The sequence below is a fragment of the Marmota marmota genome, unplaced genomic scaffold (genome assembly GCF_001458135.2).
Source record: "Marmota marmota marmota unplaced genomic scaffold, marMar, whole genome shotgun sequence".
In the NCBI taxonomy this organism is placed as follows: Eukaryota; Metazoa; Chordata; class Mammalia; order Rodentia; family Sciuridae; genus Marmota; species Marmota marmota.
The window spans coordinates 2326312-2349085 of NW_025999900.1; the positions used below are offsets into that span (position 1 = coordinate 2326312).

Sequence of the window (22774 nt, forward strand, 5' to 3'; positions counted from 1 at the left end):
TAATGAGTCTTTAAAAAGAAGGAAATTTCACCATTTGCAATGACACTGATGAACCTGGAAAGCAGTATATTGAGTGAAGTTACAAAAGTAACTTAAGTAAGTTACAGAAATGCAAGTTAGTCACAGAAGGACAAATACCACATGATATCACTCATATGAAGTATCTACCATTGTCCAGCTCATATATGCAGAGAATACAATATTGCTTGCCAGGAAACAGAAATAGAGGAAATGGAAACTTGCTGTTCATTAGGCATAAAGTTTCAGTTATGCTAGATGAATAAATTATAGATATCTGCTATATGGCATAGAGCCTATAGTTGACAATATGGTACTGTGAACTTTATAATTTGATAAGAAAGCAGATGTCATGTTAAGTATTCTTACCACATACACACACAAAAAAAATTAAAAGCACACAAGAAAACTCTGGAAGGTGTTGGGTATGTCTATTACCTTAATGGCAGTGATGGTATCATGAGTTTTGCATATGTCCAAACTCACCAAATTATACCCAGGCCCTGCCCGTGGAGATAATATTGACTCTTAAGGAAAGAACAAAGATGCCAGCAAAAAGGACTGACTCAAGTCCCAAGGCCTGTGTAGAGGACTCTACCTGCAAACAATTTGTGGCCGTGCTTGTTATTTTATAACATTCTTAAAAGATTAATGTCTGCTTTAATACTCACTTAATTGGGCTGTCAACTCTTCTATGACTCCAATGAAAGATGGAAGCAGAACTTAATATCTCTATCTTATGTTCTAGGGCTCATGAGATTCACATTCTCTTGAGCCTTAAATACCTCTTTAGTGGAAAACGAGTCACTTGGAGGAAGCCCACATTTTTAGATACTTAGTACCTGACTTAGCCAGCTTATACTTTGACTAGTTTCTCCAATAACATTTGGTGAAGGATTTTTGTAATATATACTGTTATGGTACAGTTCTTAGCAGTGTTATTAGAGAAATCTTTTTAAATAAAGGGAAACAAATTGATAAATGTAATATAGGCACTCTGGTTTTTGTTTCAGACTAAGCCAAACAATTGTACAATTTCAAAATACTATCCAAAAATTCCTGTTATCAAAGCATAATTTTTATAATTTAATGCTCAAAGCATGGACATAGAATCAGAGATCTGGACTCAAAACCCATGCCTACCTTACTTGGTGTGATCTAGGGTGAGTCACTTGATATTACGTCTCAGTTTCAACTGTAAGAAAACCACAATGCTTAGTTCACAAGGTTAACCAAATGATTTGATGTAATGATGATTATAAAACAATGAGTGTTTAATAAATAACTATTGGTATTTTAAGTCAGACTTCCAATGGTCCTGAGTATATACTTCAAAAACACTTTAAAAATTTTGGTAAGAAATATTAAAGTCAAAATTTGCCATTAGACTTGATATTTTACTTAGGTATTGGTGAGGCTCATTTACTAACTACAGATATGATTTTTTTTCTTTAAGCCTTTTAATTTTTAAATGTTTATTTTCTAAAAAGATTAATTAGAATTTTTTAGAACCATCCATTTCTAGTTTCTGGAAAAAGCAAATGCCACTTTTAGGAATTACAGCTAAATCCTATTCAATAGGTGTCATTAGTTTTCCTACCATGGTTAATGCAATGGTATCAATTAGATTATTTCTCAGTAATAGGGATCCCTGATAGAGAACAAGAAAGAAGAAACATTACAGTGTTTAAAGAGGCCTGAGATACTTAGAATACCTTGACCCTTCCTGTTTTCTGTATTCAAAATGCCCAAGTAACAGCAAGAAAATGTTTCCCCAGCCCATAAAAGACCTAAGCTAAAGCTAGAAGTTTTCAGAAAATACATATTTATTATAAGCATCTAGACAAAAGAGAAACAGAAAGTAATCAGTGTTTCAACATAAAATACAGAGTAAATGGAAATTGTGTTAACAGAACACAACATAGGTGTGTTGTGTTTGTTTGTTTGTTTCATTTTGTTTTGGTACTAGGTATTGAACCCAGGGGGTTTTAATCACCTAGCAACATCCCCAGCCCACCCTTTTTTTTTCTTTTTTTGAGACAGTTCTCCCTAAGTTGCTTAGGGCCTCACTAAGTTGGTGAGGCTGGCTTTGAACTTGCTGTCCTCTTGCCTCAGCCTCCCAAGCCACTGGGATTACAGTCACCACCAGTGCCACCACACCCAGAGCAATATGATATTTTTGATAGGAACCCAGAATTGGGGGAAAAAAAGTAGAAAAAGTTCAATGACAGAGTAAAGTATCATTTGGTGCCCTGAGCAAACCTTTACTGAGAACCTGTTTAAGGGATCCTATTACAGAGGACAGTGAGAAAATAATGAGCAAAACATTTCAAGTGCTCACTGCACAAGGGGAGGGCACACAGGTAACAGATAAAAACAGGATGCACGAATAGCCCGGTAAGACATCCACACTGGAAGTACCTACCCCAGACTGGGATGAGAAAGGAGAGAGTAAATGATGAAGCAAGAGACAGACAACTAAAAAGACTAGGAAAAGTGTTCTAAATAGAAGTGGCACTTGCAAAAGCAGTAAGTGTTTGATAGGATTCAGGCTGCTTCCTACAATCCAGTGTGGTAAGAACAGGATAGGTACAGGGAACGGCACAAAATATACTGGGAAGAACGGCAGAGGTCAGGGCCTAGAGGGTCTCACAGGCCAGTCAGGAGATACATTTTGATCTTAAGGTGCTAGAAAGCCATGGTAGGAATGCCAATAAGGAGGTTGACATATAAGGCAATTGTCATGGGAAGACATATCCAAGATAGGATTAAGAGATACCAAGGACAAAGACTTAGTTTTGAAGAGTACTGGGAGAGGGTTTGAAGTTGAGCCTAAACTACTAGAATTGTAAAGATTTGTATTTCATCAAAAATAATCTAAAGGCTGAGGAACTCTGAAAGTACACACTTTGAATCCCAAATAAATAATGTTATAAATGTTTCTCAGAATATTTAAAATAGAACAAGCTTGTATTTGAAGAGACAAAAAAACCAATTGCTTTACTCAATAAAAATGTCTGAATGAACAGTTTATCTATATAATATGTAGAAAAATCCTAAACATTTCACAGTTCAGCGTTTAAAAACACAAAAATGTGGACATACACAGAAAAACAATTTTTCAGAATTTGGGAAAGGCCTTTCTAAGGATTTAAAGTGTGAATCATTTGATGTCTAATAGCAAGCATACAGGAAAAAATCTTAACCACAGCATAAAAGTCACATTTTCACAGATTCTCTAAATAGCAAAATATTATTCATTCACATTTCAGATTGTTTTTTCTTTTTGGAATAAAAATAAGCAGACTTTGAATTTTGTGAACCATAATTTATAAGTTTTCTCAGATAATGTACATATGTGTATAAGAGATGGATTTTAAATTACAAGTGCTAATTTAAATTGAATCTTGATCCAAGTGTTAAAACCATCTTTCTAATATTTCTAAGTTTATTTAATTTGTCTTTCCTTTCCTCTCTTATTCCTCCTTCCCTCAAATATATAAAAATGTTTGACCTCTCTACCAAAACCCTTCATACACAAGCATAGTTGTTTTAGGAATCTGAAGTTACAAATAGGATCCTTAAGGTAGAGATTATCTTAGTTTAAGAACTTTAATCCTGTGATTCTAATAATCAATGAAGAGAGAAAAGATGAAATGTGAATACAACAAAACAAATGTCTTAGGAGTAGGGTCTATTGTTAGTGGGGAAATGCTATTTTTATAGGCTCTGAAAGGTACAATATACTTGTCAAGACAGTTAGAAGTAACCTGGCTATTTCAACCATACCAATAAATCTGTTCGCATTAAGTAATTATAGAGTAGGAACTAAAAAGTAAGAAGGCATTAAAGAATATAAAATATTATGTATGCATCATGAACTTAATTTGGAATTCTTTGTGTTTCAGAAAATGTGGGAAGGTCAAAAAAAAGGTGGAGGTGTAAGAACTGAAAGAACTTCAAGTTGGCAAAAGACACGAACTGCAATTATACTCAAATGCCCTATTTAGAAAAACATCTTGAAGCCGTCCTCAGGTGTTAAAAGAAGGAGGTATTTGTTGACTACATTTTAATCTTTCCATTAATTAGTTATGCTTCAGAACTTATTCATTAAACTCCTTAGCACTTTTGACACACTAAAGAATTACGTACCTACCAAGAGACTGTAGAGAGGCAAGGATCCAAAAGAATAAAACTGCACCTGTTTTTGGATTCAGAGATTCTAATTAATTTTGAAATGACCTCCCTTCTCTACTTTTCAACTGGCAAATGTTTTGGTGTCGGAGACAGCAAGTCCTGCTAAGTAAAGATATAAAAACCTGATGAACTTATTCATTAAGGTAGAACCTAAAAATAGATGGATGAGTAGATGGAGACAAAAATTACAGTATACACCCTGCTCATACTTACTATTTTTCTTTACCAAAAAATAAGAAGAGAAAGAAAAACTAAAAGAAAGAGTCACCGAACTGTCAGATGTGATACTGGTTAAACTAGAATTTCCCCTCCCCCTTCCTTAAAACAGTACTCAAACATTTTGAATGTCAACCAAAAAACAAAAACAAAAACCCAATCTAATTACCTCTCAGTTGAATTAGTCTTTCTTAGAGGCCTATGGAAAAAGAAGAAAGAAGGGTGCCAGAGAAATACCCATGCAATTTGACTCATGAATCCAAGACATGAAAATTTCTCCGAATCACAAGATTTTTGAAGACGAAGAACAAAAAAGCACACACTCCAAGAAATAGAATGTGGCAGATAGATGACAAGGCTGGTCCAATACCCAGGGGCCCCGTGTTCATTTTTACTGTGTCATTGGGCAGAACCAGTTACCATTTTATTCTAAAATGAAAGGAAAATGCATTTTGTCTGTCTCACTGAGCAAATGATTCCATTTTAACAGACCCAGCCCAGAGGCACTGTACTCCGGGCTTTCTCCAACCTTCTTTCAGAAAAGGAGTTACCAAGGTGCAGCTGTAATGAAGAAAATGGTGCAAAACAAACGACCATGCATCTACAAGCTGAGGTAATTTACGGTGACAGTACTCACTCTCATGCAGTATATTTGATGTCTGTTTTCCCACCACCCCCCATTGACATGAACATTCAGGAAAATAAAAGACATCTGTCTCTTATCCTCCTCTTTAAGCAAACAAGAATGGTTGCAGAATGGAGATGCTTTGTTTTGCCACAAAGGATCATGTTGGTGATGTGTGCACTTCTTATGAAGCATTATCTATGCTTCCTTTATTCTCCAATTAACAAAGCACACAAGCACTAAGGAGCACTAAGCACACCCTGAGCACTAAGCACACAGAGGATTCCAAAAGCGCTGTGTTCTTTTTCTTGCGAATGCATTTTTTAAAAACAGCTCCTAGAAGAAGTTTAATTGTAACTGTAATGTTTGTAAGCAGTGAAGAAAAGGTTTACAAACAATGCTGTTCAGTCATTCACAAGCCTGGTCCATTTTCTATCACTCGATTTTTTACAGAAACTGTTTTCCTAGGAAAGGTCATTTCTTCTCGATTCTGAATTCTGTCTTCTTCAAGTAATTGTGCCTTTTGAAATCAGTTTTTCATTTTTGTGTTGGACTTGAAATCAGTTTTCAGTTTTGCTTTTATAGTTTCTAAAAATCCATCGGTCAATCTTTTCCTTATGAGAATAAGTGGCATTCAAGCTATGGTAGGTTGACCTCAGTAGCTAAAAATCCAATAGTTTAAAGATTGAGCTCATTTTTCACGAGACACAAACCATGAAAAATGTGATCAAAATGGAGTTGACATCCTGAAATTCTTATTTTACCTAAGAAAAAACAAGGGATGGTTCTTGTCTGACCTCATTTTGGCCTCTTTGCATACCTACGTGGATTTCATGATCCTGCATTAGATATTTGAGCAGAAAGTCATCTAAAGTTCACTTAGCAATTTTTTACCAAGCTGTATCTTCTACCCCGTGCCCACATGTGTACACTTCTTATTTTGTCACATGCACCATTGATTCCTTTGTGTCATTGTTAGCATAACTATTTCCTGGGTCTCTGAATTTTAGAATAAAGTTATTATTAGATAAATCATTTTCCTGGCTAATGAAGATGGATGGATAGAACAAGTTTTATAAACCTAAATGTCAGTAAGGGATCAGACTCATTAACTTCCTCCTCCTTCATCTTACTACTTAGGTACACTGAGATGAGGCAGAAAGATAAAGAGTAAGATGATGTATACTCGAGCTAACTTGTTTATGTATTAGCTGGGCAAGTCACTAAACTTTTCTGGGCCTTGGTTGGCTCCCCTCTTAAGGAAAGGGTTGAACTAGATAAGTCTATTACCCCTCTGAGACTAACTCCCTGAGTTACTAACTTGATGATCATTCCAAAATCCAGTTCACACTTACCAACATGGGATTATAAAGCACTTTGGGCTGTAAGCAGCTATAGCTTAAAGGTACTGTTCTACTATTGCCAAAGTTTAATCAAACCCTCTCACAGCCCATTAGGCTGTGACTGATACGAATGTTCTTTGCTGAAGCAGCATTCCTAGTTTTCACTGAGATTCATCACCTCATTAGTGACCCAATTTCCAAAATCACCAAACAAAGGAAATTTCTGTTTAAAAAAGCTGACAAGTGAAAATCTCTAAAACCATTCCACATTTACTACTACATTAGAAAAGTTCACAGTACCTAAAATAGCCACCACCTCGTCATCCTGGATGACTTCCAAGGATCCCGACACCACAAAGCAGAGGGCATCCACACTTTCTCCAGCGTGGTAAATGAGGTCCCCAGGAGCACAGTGAATGGTTTGGAACTCTACTGCCAAGGCTCGCAGACACCCATCGCTGGCCAATCGAAAAGCAGGATGTTCATTAAAAACCTTCCGGTTTAGATGAACACAGATATCAGCTCTCATGTCCTTGGGACAGATGGAGAGGACCTGAAGAAAGTGAGAGATGATTAAGTGAGAGGTAAAGAGAAAGGGGCCATTTCAGGAAAAAAAAAATCCAACAAATATTTATTGACTATGATGATGTCTACTGCATGTTCTACTAATTCCTGGGAAGGCAAAATTAACAAGACACAACTCCGGTCTCAAGGAGCTAATAATCTAGTGAAATAGGCTGATGTTCATGTGGGTTATTATAATACAAAACTCCATAATGAATGCTTCGAGAATCGGTCTCCCCATGACAAAAACATAGTCTTGTGGTCAGAAAGGGCCCCAGAAAAAAGTTACTACCATTTCATCAAAGAGCCAATTAAAAAATGATATTAACATTCATTTTAGTCTAATTGATATGTCACAACTATGTCATAACTAAACTGATATTTGATACTATGAACCATCCATTGTGGGCAGATTCATATTTGCTAACTATAATCAACCAAAGCACTTTGGGAATTCAACTTGCTAGCTGACATAGCTTTATTCTTATGTTTTCTTTTGTCTAAAATATTTTCCTTTTACACACATACACACACACACATATGTGTGTGTGTGTGTGTGTGTGTGTGTGTATTCAAGGATGAAAAAGGCATTCACCAGCCTTCCATAGGGCTTTGGTAACTGGAAATGTCAGCATCAGCAGGGGACACATCATTTTGCATAGGAGTCTTTGCTCCTTCCCATCTTTGACTCCTCGAGATTGCTGAGGGCAGTAGCAGAATGCAAGCTCTAGGCATCCTTTAGAAGAGGGACACATGGCAGAATCATTCTTAGAAAGTGAGGCATAGAGAGCTTTTATTGGCTTTTATTTCCAACAGGGCATTTAAATACCCTGGTTAAAATGGACAACCTCATCACATTTAATCAGAACATTACTGAGCTGGATGTGATTACAGAAGTCGCCACTACCCACTTCTGAGATATAGTTGTGAACTCATTTAGAGACCTTCCCCAACCCCCTTGGTAACCTACTCTTTATAATGTTTTTCTTTGATAGGATTTCAGTGGGAATAAAGACAGTGCTTATATCATAAGCTCATTACAAAAATTAAGTAAAAGGGCATGAATACACTCCTGTTTAGCCTGGCTAAAAGGTTAAAGAAATGCTAGCTTTTATTATCCCTTTGGAACACGTGTATTTCTACAGTTTATTATTGCTTTACTTTCTTCAAAAGCAACTTACTTGTTTCACTTTCCACCCCTGTCTAAAGCCTACATCTGGGGGGTTTGTTAAATTTCCAAATGGAATTAAGAAAATATTTTATTATGTATCTGAAGATATTATAAGCACTCAAGTTGAAAGTGAAATTTGGTCCAGGAAAGCAAAAAACTAAAATAACATATTTTTAAAATACACATATACATACACATTACACTGAATAGTTTAATGGAAAATGGACTGCTCTGTTTCTATCCATTTACCACAAAGGACTTTTTTCATTGTTTTAGATTCATTTGGTTAAGAGTCATTTTCTGTTCTTTTAGTACTTTCTTTTAGCATTCATATTACAATTGGAATTTTTCAATATTTACAATATTCTCTGTTAAGTGGCTTTTCAAGAGAGGATTTTTTATTATATTTTAAATGCATCATCTCTATTTTGTTTTGCTCCACTTACGACCCGAGCTCATTGATCATTGTGATGGATGGTATATACTTATGTCTGGAAGCTCTAGGTGGCAAGTCAAAACCAAGTGTTAAAATAGGTCAACCAGTCACACCCAGTGGAAAGCTTCTTCCCCTACCCTACATAGAATATGTGCCTGACATGGTGTGTCTGCTATCAAAATGTAAGTACAGCATTATTTACCCTGGAAATGAAAACACTAATAACTTTCTTAAGCAAGGAAAAATTTAGTTTTATGTGATAGAATAAAAATATCATTCAAAGTAGCTCTTAAACTTAGACCAGTGGTCCCAGTTTCAATGTATTCTGTCTTGACTGTCAGATCCAATTTCTTCTGCTCAGGCTCCCTAATGGGCATCTTATAGTACCAACAAATACAATTACATGGCAGAAGAAAATATTCAGGTTAAAAGTGACTTTTGTTTGTTTCCAGAGTTGATTATTTCTCCCCTCTTCACATCAGGATAATTATAAATTAAATAGATTCTTAATTAAGAGAGGCAATAAGTTTTCCCTTTGGAAGAGCTATGACTATATAAGGAACCATTATGTAGAACTTTGCAAACCAGCCCTGAACAAAAAAAAAAAAAAAAAAAAAAAAAAAGAGAATGCCACATTTTGAAAAATAAAAACTCTTTGATATTATTTATGATAATTATTAAAACCAAGGTCAAGTGGTATCATAGCAGATATCCCTCAGGCTCCAAAAGTCTAAACTCAACACTAAGATAAAACGAATTGGTAGTAAAACAAATATGATCATGTTATCGCTACTTTCTTAAAATATCTGATGCCTTGCTTTCCCACCAGGTAAAGCCAAAATTCTAACCAAGCACAGAAGGCTCTGAACCTCAGGAGCCTCCACCCCTACTCCCTCCCTCCAAGGCCACATCTTTCTCCCCACCCAATTTGCCATGCTCTCTCCTGACCCTCACATATGCTTTCCCCTTCTCAAGCACAACCTATCCTCTCTTTTTCTACCCAGTCTTCTCTGATATTTGTCAAAGCACATAGCATCCCTTTCTTGGCCATAAATACAGTTTCTACACAGAATCACCACAAAATTTAGGAATATGTTAAAGACAAAAATGAGAGTCAGAGGTGTTGTGATTTGTTGTTATTTTTTAATAACATAAAATAGTAACAGAATTATTACTAGAGATTTTACACATTTGTCTTCAGCTACAAAATATATTTTTAGTATTTTGAAAAAAACATACCTTATGCCCAATATATAAGACAGATACAAGCAAAATCTATGCTGGAAGAATCCCTGCTGGGCAGCCATTCATTCATTCAACTACAGTTATTGAGCACTGCTTTGTCTATGTGTGTTAATACTATGCAGTGCCTTATCCAATGCTCCATTTTTACAGATAAGGCAAATGTATCTTATAAATATTATGTGATCTTCTGAGGTCTTTTAAACAAATTACTAGCAAAAGTTCTTGGGTCCTATCTCTGAAGCCATATTCCCGAGTGAAGATCAACCAGCAATAAAATATAACATCTGACACATTTGGATGTTTTTGGTTCTCTATGTACTGCAAGAACATAAATACTGATTTCTAGAAACTATATAAGGTCAAATAATTCAAATCCATAGTTTATTTATAAGCTATTAATACCCCACTTCTACCACTGAATAGCCAAGATTTTGTTGGAAATTTGCTTTCCATTTCTACATACATTAATTTTAGCTTCAATAAATGTATTGCATATTTGAATGTGTTGATAAAGACATAAGAATTTGTTGCTAAGTTCTTTATATTCCATTATTATTTGCTAAGGGGAAGTCATCTAATCTGAAATGCAAGTTTCTGTGAATAAATGAAAAGGACTTGAGTTAGATATTTAGAGTGAATTTTTGATAAATGTTTCTCCCCTCTATCACCTTGATCCATTATGGTATTAGTAATGTTGAAAAACCTTAGAAAAAGAGGGACTCTAAATATGATAACCACCACAGAAGCCAAGAAATTAAAGTAAGATCCACTAAGGAAATATTGATTACAGAGAGTCAAAGACACGGAGTTTTGTCCTTTCTCTTAGATACTCTGTGAATATATCTTAAAATGTACCCTAATATTCACTACATAAAATATGCAACATATTTTATATATCTTGCATAACAACTTTTGTTATCCTCTGAAGTTTTATTTCATGCTATGATCACTCAAAATTATAATCAATCAAAATGTACATGCCATAAAATACTTAAAAATACAATTTCAATCATTCATTGCATATTATTCCATCATAGTCATAGCACAATTTAACCATCACATTACATTTAACATCGATATATCCTGCTTTCCCTTTCATAAACCTGGATACAACAAATATCCTGCTTATATCAGATCATCAAAGCACAGATTTTTAGAAATAAAATTAGTGAGTAAAATATAAAGCATGTTTAAGGCTCTTGCAAAATTGCTTCTCAGGAAAAGGTGTACTAAATTTCTCTAACCAATTGTGAATGAGAGTATCTTATATGGTCTCAATAATCTCAGTCTTTAATCTCCCATATGGATTTGAAAGAGAAAAGGCAATTTCACCTGAAAGAAAAATAGAATTTCACAGGATAATAAGGTGCAAGAGCTTCCGCCTCAGTGGATTACTGCTCCTGCTCCTCAGTTCACAAACCTCTAATGTGCAAATGGCGATGAAGAAGACGAGTGTCTGGAGGGAATGAATTAAGCATGGCTTTTCCTGAGGTCCCTTACTGTTATAAGATAAATTATCTTATTGATTCTCTAGAAAATCCTCCATTCAGAGTACAGTGTCAGCTATTTTTAATAATAACTGATAAGTCAAAATGATCCCATTTTCTTTCACAGAACAAAGGATATAAACATATTAATGACATTTTGATAGGCAATGAAGCTACTCCTGACATTCTTCAAAATTCCTCTTTATTTTCATGCAATTAAGTCATGCACTGCTAATTAATCTCTCCTCAGGAATCCAACTGAATTGATATTAGTTAGTGAAAAATCAGTGGAAGGAGTCAAGCAAATGACATTTCCACATAAAACATTTTTACAGTCCTTCCTAAATATAAGGAGCTCTAAGATAGTAAAAAAAAAAAAATGAAGTAGATCTTCACAGGAATTTTATTTTCACTCATTTTACAAGGAGAAAAGAAAGTTCATTTTTATTTGGAAAATAAAAAATACAACCAGGCAGTCATACAAAACATGGGGAGCTGCTGTCGGATGTTAACCAGTCTCCAGGGGTGTCAAAACCTCCAAGGAATTAACCCTGGAACAATGTAATGAAATGAAACCAAAATAAATTAACTTCCATTATTTAAAAGTAAAAGGTAATATTTAGCAACTGAAATCTGATACAATCAGTGAAGAATTATAGGTTAAAATCCAATGGTTTCACTTTAGAGATTAATTTCTTTGAAACAGGGTCCATTTACCAATGAAAGTCCTAAGAATATTGTTTCCAAAATATAGGGACCCAAACTTACCAAATTTTTTGGAATCTTGGTTTTGCAGTTAAGGAGTAAAAAGAAAGAAACAACAATTGTTACCATCATTTGCTAACTTGTTTAAGCCACAGATATTTTTAGCTATTAACTTTCCAAAATCAGGGCTCTGGTCTTAGTCTCACATCTGTAATTTCTTATTTACAGAATCTTTGACTAAGCATTTTTCTATACATCTAAAAACATTTTCTAAAATTAGAAAGATATTTTTAATGTACTTAATTCATTACCCAGAAGAGTGGAAACGATATTTTTCCTACTGGCCATGATCTTTTTAGTCACCTGGGACAAGCAATGTTTCCAGCTTCTTTAAAAGAACGAGCTCCTTCAAATACCATAGTGGGAGTAAATTGGAACTATCACTTTAGAAAATTATCTGGAGATAATAACAAAAGTTGAAGCTATGTATACCCTTAGACCCAACAATTCCACTTCTAGGAATATGTGCAACAGAAACATCTATAGGCATGCACCAAACCCCATAGACTAGAGTGTTTATAGCAGTACTGTTCACAGTAGCCCCACATTGAAAACTACCCCAAGAACAATAGCCATTTAAATAGATAAATACATTGTGGAATGTTCACACAATGGACTGCCATTGAGAAGAGAGAATGAAAGAGGTGACTATATACAATGTAAATAGATGGATTTCAACAACATAGCTAACTAAAAGAGCTTGAAACAAAAGTGTATATTGTTCATGATTCCATTTATTTAAAGTTCAAAAGCTGGCAAAACCAATTTATGGCACTGAAAATCAAGATATAAGTTACTCCTGAAAGAAATAGCTGGTTAATGCCTATAGAACACATGGGAAGAGCACCTCTGGGATTCTGGGAATGAGGTTTGGGGGATGCTGGCTACAAACCTATGTGCACTTTGTGAAAACTTCTTAAGCTGTTAGTTGATAATACAATGTGTTCAACTTTCAGTATTATACAATATTTCAATTTCAAAGGTTTATTTTACAATTTTAAAAATTTAATTTACAAAAATGACATGTACGTATTCTTACTACACACACAAAAAAGCTAACATGTAAGATGATAGAAATGGTATGTATTTATCAAACATCACATGGTACACCTTAAATACATTCAATTTTTATTTGTCAATTACCTTTCCATATAGGTGGGAAAGGTTTACTTTAAAAAACAAGCTACCTCAGACAAGACAGTCATTATCTAAAGAAAAAAATAAGGGAAAAAAATAAGGGAAATGAAAAGTATAGCTACCAAATCAATATGGACAATTACTTCCAAAATGACTGTGCTTAAAAAATTTTATGTATAAATCTACTATTCTTCCAACAGAACAAACTGAAATTCCTAAATGTACACGTCAGCTGCTTTCCAAATTCTCTCTCTCTCTCTTTCTCTCTCTCTCTCTCTCTCTCACACACACACACACACACACACATCCAAATATAGAAAATAAAGGCAGTCAAAACTGGTCACAGAGTAGTAAATGAAGCAAGAGATATGTGGGTAGACTATATTTTTACTACATCTAATTCCCATTCCAAAATTGAGATCTGATTCTATTAAAGAATATAAAGATATTGTCATATGTGTATATATATATGTATGTGTGAATATATATACACATATACACATATATATTCACACATACATATATATATATACACATATGTGTGTATAGTCAGATTTAATCATCAAGTGTATAAAAATAATAGCTATGAAGTTATCTTGAAAAGATTGGGAAATTATTAAGTGGTAGGAAAATTAAATTGAGAAAGCAAAATACCAACATTTGAGCAACTGAAATCATCACACTGAAACATTTTTTTCACAATCTAGTACTCATACAGATGACAGATATGGTATATGTATGAGTGTGTGTATATACAACCTGTGCATGTGTAAAATGACTATGTACTGTATAATCAGAAAGCTTTCAAAGAGCACAAGCTCTTTCCCTCTTCAAATATGCTGACATTTACCAGACTAGTCCCTGATCAATACATTTTTTACTGAGTTAAGCCTGTTATGTTATTACTTAGAGTTCAAAGACAAGAGCAATATTTGACTGAACTTTCTGGTAAATTGAACTTCTCACTTTTAGTAAAGTTTGCTTCTAAAATTTAACTTCCTGAGACCAGAATAAACAAAGGGAGTATAGTTATTTAAGTATTTATATAGCCATGTATGCTCCCTATAACATTCTATGACAGTAATTCATGCATACATAGAATATAGACAACATGTAGATTATAATAAATATGATAAACTCATAAAATTTATAGCAAATATAATTCTTAAAATTAATATAATGAAGAGTTAAGCATCAGAATGAGAGAAGATACTTGTAACACATATATGTTACAAAGGAATCATGAAAAATCTATGGAAAATTCCTAAAAATTTATAGCAAAAAAAGGCAACACAGTTTTTTTAAAGGCAGACTTAAACAATTCACAAAAAGATTATCTGCATGAGATTTTAAAAGATGTGGGAATGTCTTTATCAACTCTGCCTTGCAGGAGTAAAGAATCGTTGGTTAGTTTCATTTTGAAGCAGTTTAAGCATGCCACCCTGCTTTTGAACAGCCAAGTTTCTACCAAGAATCTCCTGACAGATTTATGGGAGTTCCTCTCCCTAGAAGGAACCTATTTTTCTCTTACTGCTTTCAAGATTCTCTTTTTATTTTTTCCTATTATATATATATTTAAGGTGTACAATATGATGTTTTTTTTTCTTTTTAAAATCATTTTTTAATTTTTAATTTTAATTTGTTATATGTGACAACAGAATGGATTACAATTCACATTACACATATAGAGCACAATTTTTCATATCTCTGGTTGTACACAAATTAGAGTCACATCCTTCATGTCTTCACACCTATACCTAAAAGGAAAGAGAAGGGAAATTGCATGGAAATGGAAGGAGACCCTCATGGTTATACAACATGATGTTTTGATATACATATACATGCAGTATATGTATATACATATATAGTAGTAAAATCAATACTATAGTTAATTAATAAACAGTCACTCTTCTGTATTGCAAAAGAACCTCAAATCTACTCCTCTATCAAAACTCCTATATATTATACAATATTACTAAAGACAGTCCTCATGTACATTAGATCTCTAGTTCCCACTACAGGTCTGCTAATTTGTAGTGTAAAACTCCATCTCCCCATTTCCTCTCCCTACCACTCCTCTGCCCTGGTGAGAACCATTTTATTCTCTACCTTTCTATATGTCTTTTATTTTCAAATTTCACATGAAGTGATATTATGGAGTATTTTTCTTTCTCTGTATGTCCTATATCATTTAGCATAATGTTCTCTGTATTTGTTTTTTTAATATCTTTATTTTGTTTTATGTGGTGCTAGGGATCAAACCCAGTGCCTCACACATGCCACTGAGCCACAATCTCAGCCCCTGTATTTGATTTTTGCCAGTTTGGGATGATGTGTCTTGAGGACTTCTGTGGGTTAAACCTGATTAGAGATCTTTGAGCTTCATGTATGTTCATGGCCATGTCTGGGGAGTGTTTGTCAATCTTTTTTAAAGCTTTCTTTCCATTTCTTCTCCATCTCTTCTCTTCCTGAAACTATCATAATGTATATGTGGGTTTACTGGATGCTGTCCCATAAGTTACATGAGTTTTCTTTCCTTTTTTTTCTTCTCCCCACCCCTTTAACTAGATATTTTCAAATGACCTGTCTTGAGTTCACAGATTCCCAAGTCTGCTATGGTCACTTTATATCACATCCTTCATTCATTGTATTCTCCTGCTTCAGAACCTGGTTCTTTTTGCAAACCTCTTTATTGAACTTCTTCTTTTGTTCATGCATTGTTTTTCTGGTTTCATAAACATGCGCGCACACACACACACACACCATACAAATATTATTTGACCTTAAAAGGAGAAATTTTGCCATTTATGACAACACGGGATGAATTGAGGACATTGTACTAAGGGAAATAAGTCAGACAAAGAAATACAAATGGCTTATGATCTGATTTATATGTGAAATCCAGTAAACTTAAACCAATAGAAACAGAGAGTAGGAAGGTGGAGGGTCGGGGCTATAGGGGGAGGAAAAGGAAAGATGTTGGTCTTTCAAAAGGTACAAACTTACAGTTGTACAGTGCATAAGTTTTAGAGGCCTAATGTATAGCCTACTGAATGCAGCTAATAATGTATATTTCAAATTTTATGAGAGTAATTTTAAGAGGTCTCACCACACACAACACAAAGGCAACTGTGGGGTCATGGGTATGTGAATCAGCTTTATTGTGGCGATCATTCCCCAACACACACACATATCAAGACATGATATTTCACACCCTGACTACATATGATTTTATCAATTATTTCTCAATAAAACTAAAAATTTAGCTGGGCATGGTGGCACACACTTATAATTCCAGCAGTTCAGAAGGCTAAGGCAGGAGGATCGTGAGTTTAAGGCCAACCTTGGCAACTTAGTGAGGCCCTAAAGAACTCAGCAAGACCCTGTGTCTAAATAAAATGTGAAAAAAGGCTGGCGATGTGGCTCAGTGGGTAAGTATCCCTAGGTTCAATCCCCTTTACCAAAACAAACAACAACAACAACAAAAATCCTAACAATTAAAGTAAAATAAAATTTCTTTCTTTAAAACAAAATATTTTTAAAAAGAGGTCAAAACACATTAAGAATGGAAAATGCAATGCATTCTGCTGTCATATATACCTAATTAGAATAAATAAATAAGGAGTGGAAAATGCAAATCCAAAATGCAATAGGATACAAGTACACACACATCACAATGGCTAGAATGTATGTTGGTCAACAATTCACCAAGGCTTCTAGAACACAAAGAGCAACTAGAACTCTTATGTAGTCTGATGTCAATGTCAAGTGCTACAACCACTTTTCAAAACTATATGGCAACTTCCAATAAAACTAACAAACCTCCAACAGTATAACCATCAATGTCCCTCCTAGGCGTACATAGTAGAGAAGGGTGTGGCTATGTTCTTAAAAAGACACATGTAAGAATTTCACAATATCTTTGTCACACTGTTTTAGTCAGTTTTTTTTTTCTCACTGCTGTGACTAAAAGACCTTACAAGAACAATTTTAGAGGAGGAAAAGTTTATTTGGGGGCTTACAGTTTCAGAGGTCTCAATCCATAGACAGCAGGCTCCATTCCTCAGGACTTGAGGTAGGAGGAACTTCATGGCAGAAGGGTGTGACAGAGGGAAACAGCTCACATGACGATCAGCAAACAGAGAGAATCTACTCATCAGATACAAAATTATACCCCAGTGGCATGCCTACAGGGACCTACCTCCTCGAGACATACCCTACCTACCTTCAGTTACCACTCAGTTAATGCCATCAAGGGGTTTAATTCACTGATTAGGTTAAGGCTCTAAGAACCCAATAATTTTTCCTCTAAGCCTTCTTGTATTGTTTCACACATGAACTTTTGGGGGGACACCTCACATCAAAACCATAACACATACAAAGAATTAAATATCCCTACTCTGAAGATTCACAATCCAAAATGCTCCAAACTCTGAAACATTTTGAGTGCTGGCATGTTAAAAGTTTCAGGTTTTAGAGCATTTCAGATTAGGAATATTCAATTAATAGAGTCTGTACATGTATTCCAAAATTTAAAATAAAATCTAGAATCTGAAACACTTCCAGTCTTAACCATTTCAGATAAGAGATACTCAACCTACAACAGCCTAAAATTAGAATGAACTCTAATGTCCATCAGACATAGAATAAACAAATAACCTTTAGTAGATTCATACAACTGGATACTACACACATAATGTATGATTCCACTTAAATGAAACTCAGTGGCAAAATAGTGACTATATGAATCAACCCCAATGTCTACCAACTGATGAATGGGTTTAAAAAAGTAGCAAATGCATGCAAAAATATATTGTTCTGTAACACAAAAGAAAACTAAATAATAATATATTCCATAACATGGATAAACCTTGGAAACAGGCCAAGTTCAAGAAGCTAGTCACATAGTCACACAGATCACACAGTATATTATTCCACTTAAATGAAATGATCAAAATAAGTGAATTTATACGGACAGGAAACATAGTAGTCATCATCAGTGGTTCAGTAGAAACGGTCACAGAAAATAACTGCTACAGGGAATAAAATTTCTTTTGGGGGGGTGATAAAAATGTTCTGGAATAAACAGTGACAGCTGCACACCCTTGCAAATATACTGAAAACCACCGAATTGTACCATTTGAAATGGTACATTACATGATGTGTGGATTAAATCTCAAATTTTTAAATGTGATTATTTCATGGGGAGCAGAAGTAACTGCCTGCACAAGGAAATAAAGGAGGCTTTAGACTGCATAAAAAATGTTTTTAATCTTAATTCTAGTAGTATTTACATGGTATTTACATATGTAAAAATCATGTATACCTATGATATATATACTTTATGTGGTATGCATAATTGTATGTAGACTTTTCTGGCATATAAGAATATGTGAAAAATCATTCCTATGACATTCTCCAACCACTAAAAATACAAACAAGCCAATGTCAAAAGTGAGTAGCACCATCTATAGAGTAGAACATCTCAGAAGATATAAGTACCTCATTTCATTCCATAATTCTATATTTCTGGTGTCTATTATATGTGGAACATGTACAGGAGTTACATTAAAAAAATAGCTGTAAACAGCTTTCATGTGCAGGTTACCTATCAATTGAACCAGGAAAACAAGACAAACTATTATTCAAAGTTACAGGGAAAGGCTAATAGGCTGCAGTGGGAATCCAGCTCAGAGCAGGGGATGAGAAATATTTGAGAAACAAGAAGCTGATCTACACAAGTCAAAGCAAAGTGGAAATAAGCCTATTTTGCAATTCTTTAAACTTTATGACTATAAAACTCCTATCTTCACTTTATATGGCAGAAACAGCATCTCTTAAATAACTGATATATCATAATGATTTCTATTGCTAACTGCAGAGTCTAAAATTCTAATTATGATTAGATCAATGTCATTGATAGATTATAACAGCAAAACAAAACAGCAAGCATTTCTAGTTATTGAATTGTTTACCTAGCACTGTAAATGCTGACATGGTGGTTAAAATGGTATTAGGACCAACTTTTCTTTATTTGCATGATCCCATTAAGTAGCATAGGGACAACATTAAGAAATGCCTTCAATACTGATTAGTATTCTACAACATCCCAGATGCCAAATTATCATCTCTTTGAAATAGCATATTATATTGATGTTATTAAAAGGGGCTTTGCGGGAAAGAGTCCCAACTTGAATTTTTAGCTCATGCATTATTTACATTGATATTTGTCACCAATGTCTTCATAGCTGAGAAACTAGACATGTCCATAACACTATTTATTCAGAAATCAGACTTGTCACAATTTTCATCATCCAGAAAATAACCCTGAATACCAGAGTAAGAAAAATACAATGAGTAGGGGAAAGACTGCCACCAAGCATGCAGGATTCACTTGTAACAGAGTCCCTCATGCATCACTTAAAGCCTCAAGGAATCTGTTGGAGCCCCAGATCCTGCAAACATGCTCTGGTTTCTGTCTACAGCAGGACAAAGACAGCAGACTGATAGAAATGCTGCTGGTGGTGAGTGTGCTGACTGTCAGGAATAACAATAGATGACAGCCCAATGCCAAGGAAATGTTCAAAAGCGAAAATGTCATGATGAACACACAGAAATAAAAATTAAAACCACAATACCATTTATAATAATGCCAAAGGAAATGAAATACATAGTATAAATCTAAAAGAGCAGGAACAGGATATATATCCTGAGCCCTACAAAGTGCTAATAAAAAAATCTAAATTTATAGAGAGATGTTGGTGAATCAGAAGACCCAACATATATGTGAATTCTCCCTACATTGATCTATAAATCTAATTCAATTCTCCACAAAACCTCTAAAGACTTCATGTAGACATAACAAGCTATTCTAAAATTCATATTTTAAAGCATGAGACCTAGAAAAGCTAAGACCATTGGGAAAAAAATTAATAAAAGAGAAATCCCTTTACTCAAGACTGTAAGACACAACCTAGCCATAGTCATGCAGATGTGGTATTCACATAGGGATAGACATAGAAAACACAGAAATAGACCAACACAAACACACCTAACATATTTTTTTTTTTTTTACAAAAGTGCAAAATCAATTCAGTGGAGAAAAGACAGTGTTTCAACAAATGATGTTGGAGAAATGAAACATCATTGATCAAAAAAACAAACAAACAAACTCAACTTTAACTCCACATCTTGAAATATTAACTCAAAATGCATCATGAAGTATAAAATGTAAAACTAAAAACTTTTCAGAAAAGACATAGGAATAAATATCAAAAACCTAAGGCCGACCAGAGTTCTTAAACTTGACACCAAAGGTAAAGTTCATAAAAAGAAAAATTGACAAGCTATACCTGGTCAAAATGAAAAACTTTTCTCTGTAAAAAGTCTCTGTGAACAGATTGAGAAGACAAACTACAAAGGGGAAAAAATGTTTGCAAAGCATGTATCCAACAAAGAACTAGTGACTAATACATACAAACTCTCAAAACACTTCTTAAAAATCCAACTATAAAATGGGCAAAAGGTATGAACAGATGTTTCACTGAAATAAATACACAAATTAAAATAAAAGCACGTGAAAATTGGCTGTTAGGGAATACATATTAAACATAAAAATATGATGCCACTGCTCACTAAAATAAAACATAGTGATAGCTCCTGTTGATTGTTAGGATATAAAGAAACTCAGTCTCTCATATGTTACCAACGAATATCCAAAATGGCACAGATACCCCAGAAAATGTGTGCTTATCATAGGATCCAGCAATTGCACCCTCAAGCATTTTTCAGAGAAATAAAATTTAATGCTACACAGGATACTTCACACGAATGTTTCTAGCAGCTCTATTTGTAATAGCTCCAACCTAGAAACATACAAGTTCCTTTCAATCAGTGAATGACTGAACACATTGTGGTACATTTACACCAGAGAATACTATGCAGCCATGTAAAGGAGCAAACTACTGATATATGCAACATCTTGTATAGAGCTCAAGGGAGTTGTACACAATAAAAACAGCCAATCTCACAAGTTACATGATTCCATGCATACAGAATTCTTGAAATGAAAAATTTAAAGAGAACAGATTAGAGAGATGTGGGGAAGAGAGAAGTACATGTAAAAGTGGATGAATCTGAAAAGGGCCAATAATTTGTATCAATATCAATTTCCTCGTTATGATGTTATTCAAGTTATATAAGATGTTATTATTGGGGGGAGCTAAGCAAATAGTATATAGAATCTCTTCAAATTGCATCTTACAAGGACATGTGAATCTATGCTTATCTCAAAATAGAAATGAAAATAAAAAGCTAAGTTTCTCTTTGGGGACCTTGTGAGGGAGGAATTACTAGCTCTTCAAGCACCAGAAAGCCGAGAACATCCACCAATGAACATCAGGGCATTACATATGGTGCTAGCAACACATTTTTAGGAAGCCTTACTTTGCAACAAAGCCAAAAATTCTTGAGAAGGCCCCTCAAGAGGAGAACTGTCTATAATCCCTGGATTTCCAATGTGCCAGCTTGGTAGGAAGATCTGTTCAATCTTTCTGGAAACAATTATAGTTCTCCCTCTGTCACAGGGAAGACCAACACCAAATACCTGACCGGAGCCATTGTTCGCCTCCAACACACAACACACAACTCCCCACACTCCCCACCCCTCCACAAAACAAAAACTTCTCTAGGAAATCAACTTACTTCTGTTATTTGCAACAGAATTTTCTATGAAATATTCCAGAACACTGTGATTGAAAATGGCCCTTAGTGATGTTTTATGCTGGAATAAAATATTCATACTGTTAATTTTCCTTTTAATTACTAATTTACTTATATCAGGTGTACAAAACTCCATCTAATCCAATCAACAAGCTAATGTGATGGTTCAGATCTTAAATTTCCCCTAAAGGTCATAAGCAGAAAGCTTGGTCCCAGTTTATGGTACTACTAGGACATGTTGGAACCTTTAGGAGTGGCACCCAGTAGAAGGAAGTCTGATCATTAGAGCATGCCCTTGAAGGGGATATTGGGACCTCTTGCTCCTATTTCTTTGTTGAGAGCCACAGCCGAGTTGGATGGTGCCTGGCATTGCCAGAAGGAGTGGTTGAGAGGTGATGCCAGGGAGCCATTAAGATGATGATAATTAAGTTATAACTGCTGTGACTGGATGATGCTGGATTGAAACAGAGTTTCAACTGAGTTGTATATAGACCTCTGCCGTCCGGCAATAGGGCAGCTCCGACAATAGGGCAGCTCCTGCTGCCTGGGCGCCCTCTACTTTGGAGTTCCCCTTGAGTTCTCGGAGAGCCTGGTTGAGGGCGGAGAGAGTTCCCCGGGAGAGCGCGTGGAGTGCCATGCCATGAGAGTTCCGGCAATAAAATAGTTCCTGTTTGAACCTACAAGTGCCCAGCCAGACTGTGGCAATGCCCTTGAAGGGGATATTGGGACCTCTTGCTTCTCTCTCCTTCCTTCCTTCCTTCCTTCCTTCCTTCCTTCCTTCCTTCCTTCCTCCCTCCCTCCCTCCTCCCTCTCTCTCTCTCTCTCTCTTTCCTCCCCTCCCCTTCCTTC

General features: G+C 35.0%; 1 protein-coding gene across 1 annotated transcript in view; it reads right to left on the reverse strand.

The window, feature by feature from the left end:
• The window catches only part of Kcnh5 (potassium voltage-gated channel subfamily H member 5), a 300046-nt gene that overhangs the window by 71269 nt on the left and 206003 nt on the right, over positions 1-22774 (reverse strand). Inside the window, exon 9 of the mRNA XM_015488877.2 lies at positions 6700-6952. Coding sequence (XP_015344363.1) covers positions 6700-6952 — 253 coding nt within the window. The remainder of the gene's footprint in view (positions 1-6699; positions 6953-22774) is intronic.